Here is a 6,849-nt window from a genome sequence, read left to right as displayed (position 1 = left end):
TAAAGATGTCCCTTTGATTTTTTTGGGTGCCGGTAAGTGGGGTTTTTTTCCAAATTAAAAAATCGATAAAACCGGATATTTAATTTTGGGCCCTAGCTTTTTTTGCATGCATTAATATGCTTAGTGTTCGAGCGTACGTTAATATGTACTTAGTGTTCTTTTACTTCCTTATACATGCAATTGTATATCATGTATCAAAACGGTCACAACTTGTTGTATTCACGGTTCATTTTCTGCATTGGATAACAGGCAAATGCCTCTAACAATGCATCTGTATTAACAGAATATAATATTCATAAAGTCTGCTGTCTATCCTCCCATAGTGTCTGATTTTAGTTAATGTTAAAGATTTTTAAAGAGCACTCATTAGACTCAAGTAATGTTTCAATTGTCAACAATTCTTTTTTATAATTATTGTAGGAATGGCTTTATCCCAGACAAATTGAGTCCAAGCTTGAATGCCCGTTCGATTTCTTATCGATTCCCAACCAGCGAAAACGAAAAGAAAGGGGAAGAGGAGCTCAAACAAGGTTCAAAGAACCTCCGACAGACAGAATCTCCATGCATGCGTTCTTTCTCTCCTCCCCTCAGCCATACATCCCTTTTTTGCTTTTGGCCCTTTTTGTTAGGCATTTTCAAAAGTATTCAAAGAGCCTTTGCATAGTTTACGAATTCTGCTTAGTAGGGACCTAAACACAGGAATGTAAATTTTGAATGAGTAACAATATAAAATATTAGAACAAGAGAAACAATATAAAATAAAACAATGTAAAGATGACTTTCTTCTTTTCTTTCAAGTGTAGTACATCATATCATGCTCTACATATACATATATATATATATATATATATATATATATATATATATATATATATATATATATATATATATATATATATATATATATATATATATATATATATATATATATATATATATATATATATATATATATATATATATATATATATATATATATATATATATATATATATATATATATATATATATATATATATATATATATATATATATATATATATATATATATATATATATATATATATATATATATATATATATATGGGGGGTTACAAAGATTGTCTTGAATATGGCATTAACCCCTTGAGAAGGTGGGAAGAATATGTGGTTGTGGGAGATGAATGAGGGAGTAGTGGAGGTGTGATAACTACATATAATAGTGCGCATAATGGTGAATTAACTCTCACAGAAGTTATGGACATCCATATTATCATATTTACAACACTCCCCTTGGATGTCCAATAATGTGTCTCGTTACGCGCCTTATTTTCAACTCATTAAAAACCTTGTCGAAACCCAATGGACAAAACCTTGATCAAGGAAAAAAGAGTGCGGCGCGTATTTTCTCCACGATGAAAAGATCACTTTTAGTTCTCGGAGACGACGCATTCCAATCTTGTATATCGGCTTCTCAAATGTCGAGGTTGGTAATGCTTTGGTGAACGGTATCCGCCAAATTATCAATCGAGCGAATTTGTTGAACATCTATCTCACCTTTCTTTTCAAGATCATGAGTAAAAAAAAACTTTGGTGAAATGTGTTTTGTTAAATGTCTCCTTTAATGTATCCTCCTTCGGTTGAGCAATACATGCGACATTATCTTCGTACAATATAGTTGGAATATCCATTTCGAAAAGAAACCACACATTTCCGAATATGTTGAGTCATTGATCTCGACCAAACACACTCCCCGACTAGCTTCGCTTATTATGCTCCGCATGATTTGAAGAAGTGGCGGCTATTGTTTTGTCAATTGAACGCCATGATATAGTTGCACCTCCGTATGTAAATAAATAGCTGTGTTGAGATCGGGCTTTATGTGGGTCGACAAATATCTGCATCCGCATACCCGATCATATCCGACTTGGATTCATAAGAATAAAATAATCCCATATCGCTTGTTCCACGAAGATATCCGAATATATCTTAACACCATTCAATGTCTTCTTGTTGAGGAGTCAATCTTGCCAATAAACTCACCGCAAAACATATATCGGTGGTATTATTGGCTAGATACATCGATTCCCCAATTGCACCGAGATATGGAGTTTCATCACCAATGAGCTCTTCATCATTTTCTTGAGGTCGAAATGGATCTTTATTTATGTCAAGCGATCTCACAACCATCGGTGCTCAACGGATGTGATTTATCCATGTAAAAACGCTTTAAAACCTTTTCAGTGTATGTTGATTGATGGACAAATATTCCATTTGTCAAATGCTCAATTTGTAGGCCAAGACAAAATTTTGTCTTACCTAGATCTTTCATTTCAAATTCTTTCTTCAAACACTCTACAGCTTTTGAAAGCTCTTTAGGAGTGCCAATGATATTCAAGTCATCAACATACACAACTATTATGACAAATTCAGACCCAGACCTTCTTATAAAAACACAAGGACAAATAGCATCATTTTTATATCCTTCCTTTAGCAAATATTCACTGAGACGATTATACCACATCCGCCCTGATTGTTTCAATCCATATAAAGATTTTTTAAGCTTTATTGAACAAGTTTTCCACCTAACTTTGTATGCTTGCACATTGAATCCTTCGGGGATTTTTCATAAAAATATTGTGGTCCAATGAGCCATATAAATAGGTACGTGACAACATCCATCGATCGCATATCAAGCTTTTCACGAGAGGCCAGATTTATTAGATACCTAAAGGTAATTGCACCCACCACAGGAGAATGTCCCTATATAATCAATAGCAGGCCTTTTTAAAAATCCTTGTGCCACAAGTTGCGCTTTATATCTTATGACTTCACCTTTCTCACTTTGTTTTAGCACAAAACCTCATTTGTACCCCAATCGGTTGACATCTTCAGTGTTCGACTATTGGTCCGAAAACTTCACGTTTTTCAAGTGAAGCTAATTACCTTCAATCGTCCTTCCATTTTGGCCAATCATTTCTTTGTCTACATTCATCAATTGATTTTGGCTCAAGATCCTCACCTTGTTGCATTATTTCATGACAACATTATATAAAAATATTGTCGACCTACAATATCATTTCGGTTCCGCCTTTTCCCCCGTCGAGACATAACTTATCGAGATCTCTTCACTATCATTATTTTGAAGTATCCGGACCTCCTCCTATGGGTTTTTATCATTTATTATGTCTCGGGGCTCTTCTTGAGCAATTTCCCCTCTTTTATGATCATCTTGATCATTTATTTCTTTTCTTTTTTCGAGGGTTTTTATCCTTGGAACCGATTGGTCTACCACGTTTGAGGACGTGGCCGGACTCATTTGCATTAACCGTTTGTCCTACCGGGACATCAACTCTAACCGGGGCATTTGCGGTGGAATATGAGATTTAGTAACTCTTGGAAGGTTAGTAAATGCATACGGCGATTGATTTGCGACATTTTGCAAATAAATCATCTTGAACCTCTTGCTCACATTGATTTGTTCGAGGATCTAAATGAGATAGTGATAATGCATTCCGAGGATCTAAATGAGATAGTGATAATGCATTCCAATCTATCTCCTTTCCCAACTGCTTATGTTCTCCCCCTAATTTTGGGTAAACTGATTCATCAAAATGACAATCAGCAAATCTTGCTGTAAATAAATCTCCAGTCATCGGTTCTAAATATTTTAAAATTGAAGGAGATTCATACCCAATATATATCCCTGACCTTCTTTGGGGACCCAAATGCTGTGCGTTGTGGTAAAGCAATTGAACATATACCGCACATCCAAAAATTCGAAGATGGGAAATATTTGCTCCACGAAAAGCCAATTGTAATGGGGAGAATTCATGATAACTGGTTGGCCTTATGCGCACATCTGCCGCTTTGCATGCAAAATAGCATGTCCCCATATCGAAACGTGAAGTTTTGTCCTCATTAGCAAATGGTCTAGCTATCAATTGTAGGCGTTTAATCATTGATTACGCTAGACCATTTTGAGTATGAACATGAGCAACCGGATGTTCATTGTTATTCCGGTGGCCATACAATAATCATTAAAGGTCGAGATGTAAACTCACCGCATTATCAAGACGAATTTTCTTTATCGCATTATCCGGAAATTGTGCTCTTAACCTTATTATTTGAACAACAATTTAAAGCCATATATTGCGAGTTGATAATAAGCACACATGTGACCATCTTGTAGATGCGTCAATCAAGACCATATAATATTTAAATGGTCCACATGAAGGTGAATTGACGCACATATATCACCTTGTATACGTTCCGAAATGCGGGGGATTCAATCCCAACCTTAGTTCGATGGTTTAATAATCAATTTCCTTGAGAACAAGCAGCACAAGAGAATTCCTTAAATTGAAGAATCTTTTGGTTCTTCAAAGTATGCCCATGTGAATTCTTAATTATTTTGCGCATCATATTAGAACCGGGATGGCCCAACCGGTCATGCCAAATGATAAAATCATTAGAACCATTAAACCTTTTATTTACTACAACATGTGTTTCAACCGCACTGATACTTGTATGGTACAACCCAGAAGAAAGTGCGGGTAATTTTTCATGCACAAACCTTTCCCCCGCTTTCATTGTAGTAATATAAAGGTACTCAACCTGTCCTTCGTTGGCAGTCTCAACATGATAGCCATTTTGGCGAATAACCTTGAAACTTAATAAGTTTCTTCGAGACTTGCTACAATACAATGCATTATTAATGGCCAATATTGTTCCTCCAGGTAGTAATAAGGTCGCTTTTCCAGAACCCTCAATTAATTTTGTACTACCAGATATTGTATTAACATAGGCCCTTTTCATAACCAAATGAGAGAAATATTTCTTTTCTCTTAATATAGTGTGAGTTGTAGCACTATCCAAAAGGCACATATCTCCGTTACTCGTCTTGGATCCGGTTAAAGGCTGGGAATTTTATTTATCTTCATAAAAACAAAAATACATCGTAAGAAATACGAAAACTAACAATATAAAAACTTAATTACTAATCCTTGAAAATAAAACAACATAGAGAACTTAAGTACTTCTCGAAAATAAAACAACACAAGGACAACTTAAAACACATAAATAAAAATAAGAACATAACACATTCCCCAGTGAAACGATCAAATCTCAATTTTGATCGCCAAAGAAGTCTTCACTTCCAAATGAGTAATATCATCAAGCCCATAAAAATCATCATCTTTCAAAGCCAAATTAGCTTCAACATTATCATCATATTTTCGTGAAGGCCCTGCCTCATCGTCATTTTTTAAAGTCATGTGCGACTCCACCCGAGCATTAGCAGAAGAGGCACCACCTCTATTTGTCTTTCTTTTGAAGGAATTTTGATAAAGCCTGGCAAAATGTTCAGGCGCCCGACATTCATTTTTCCAGTGACCTTTCAAACCACAACGATGACAGTTGTTCCTTGAAGGATTGCCTTGATAACCCATATTGTTCTCCCTTTTATGGTGACCACCATCACGACGATTATTATATCGTCCCTTGCCCCTGCCACGCCCACGCTCATTATTATGGCCCCGATTATTTTGTCTTCTTTCAGTTGGGCCATGTGTTGCTACCACATTCGCTTCCGGGAATGGAGCAGTTCCAGTGGGACGGGCTTCATGATTTTTCAATAAAAGGGTATTGTGCTGCTCAGCCACAAGAAGACATGATATCAAATCAGCATGCTTTTTAAAACCCCTTTCACGGTACTGTTGTTGTAATACCAAATTGGAGGCATGAAAAGTCGTAAGAGTCTTTTCCAACATATCCTCATCAGTTATATTATCCCCACATAATTTCAATTGGGAAGTAATTCTATAGACAGCAGAGTTATAATCACATACAGTTTTAAAATCTTGTAACCGTAAGTGAATCCACTCATAACGAGCCCTGGGCAATACCGTTACCTTAATGTGGTCATACCTTTCCTTCAAACCAGTCCACAATTCAAGTGGATCTTTCACTGTCAGGTATTCAACCTTCAATCCTTCATCCAGATGATGACGAAGGAAAATCATTGCCTTCGCTTTGTCCTGACTCGATGTTGTATTATCCTGAGTAATAGTGGCACCAAGACCTTTGGCGTCTAGGTGAATTTCAGCATCAAGTACCCATGATAGGTAATTCTTTCCCGAGATATCAAGTGCCACAAACTCAAGCTTTGACAAATTTGACATGATGATCAAAACAGAAGAGGTGATAGGATCGTTAGGCAGATTTGAGCAAACTCGTGCTGATAACGTATTGCAAAACCAAGCTCAAAGTAACAATATAAAATATTAGAACAAGAGAAACAATATAGAATAAAACAATGTAAAGATGACTTTCTTCTTTTCTTTCAAGTGTGTAGTACATCACATATCATATCTCTATTTATACTACTCCATAGATAGGGGGGTTACAAGATTGTCTTGAATATGACATTAACCCCTTGAGAAGGTGGGAAGAATATGTGGTTGTGGGAGATGAATGAGGGAGTAGTGGAGGTGTGGTATAACTACATATAATAGTGCACATAATGGTGAATTAACTCCTAGAAGTTATGGACATCCATATTATTATATTTACAACATGAATAACCTAATTCATATTTTAGTTGAAATATTAACTACTAATACAACAACAGACCCAGTGAAATCTCACCAAGTGGAGTTTGGGAAATACTTAACTACTACTATGAAATGAAAAAAATAATACTCCATAATACATACCTATGAAATAAGTAGTACTCCTCTTTGTCCCAATTTATATGATACACTTTCCTTTTTAGTCTGTTCCAAAAAGAATAATACATTTTTATATATATTTAGAAATAATTTAACTTAACACTTCCTCTTTTACCCTTAATGAAATAATTTTGAGCCA

At 35.5% G+C, this 6,849-nt stretch overlaps 2 protein-coding genes across 2 annotated transcripts; both read right to left on the bottom strand.

Moving 5' to 3' along the window:
• Positions 1–4,299: 4,299 nt before the first annotated feature.
• Positions 4,300–4,866, bottom strand: LOC132038113 (uncharacterized). The gene has a single exon (XM_059428838.1). It carries the CDS (start codon positions 4,864–4,866, stop codon positions 4,300–4,302), a length of 567 nt encoding a protein of 188 aa, XP_059284821.1.
• A 225-nt stretch (positions 4,867–5,091) lies between these two features.
• On the bottom strand, positions 5,092–6,173 carry LOC132036487 (uncharacterized). The gene is made up of 2 exons (XM_059426842.1): positions 5,892–6,173; positions 5,092–5,630 (listed from the first exon to the last, which is right to left on the bottom strand). The coding sequence occupies exons 1-2, from the start codon at positions 6,159–6,161 to the stop codon at positions 5,100–5,102; spliced, it is 801 nt and encodes a 266-aa protein (XP_059282825.1). The 5' UTR covers positions 6,162–6,173; the 3' UTR covers positions 5,092–5,099.
• Between the last annotated feature and the right edge of the window lie 676 nt (positions 6,174–6,849).

This window comes from Lycium ferocissimum, chromosome 11 (assembly GCF_029784015.1).
Source record: "Lycium ferocissimum isolate CSIRO_LF1 chromosome 11, AGI_CSIRO_Lferr_CH_V1, whole genome shotgun sequence".
In the NCBI taxonomy this organism is placed as follows: domain Eukaryota; kingdom Viridiplantae; phylum Streptophyta; class Magnoliopsida; order Solanales; family Solanaceae; genus Lycium; species Lycium ferocissimum.
This window is presented reverse-complemented; position numbering and strand designations above follow the sequence as displayed.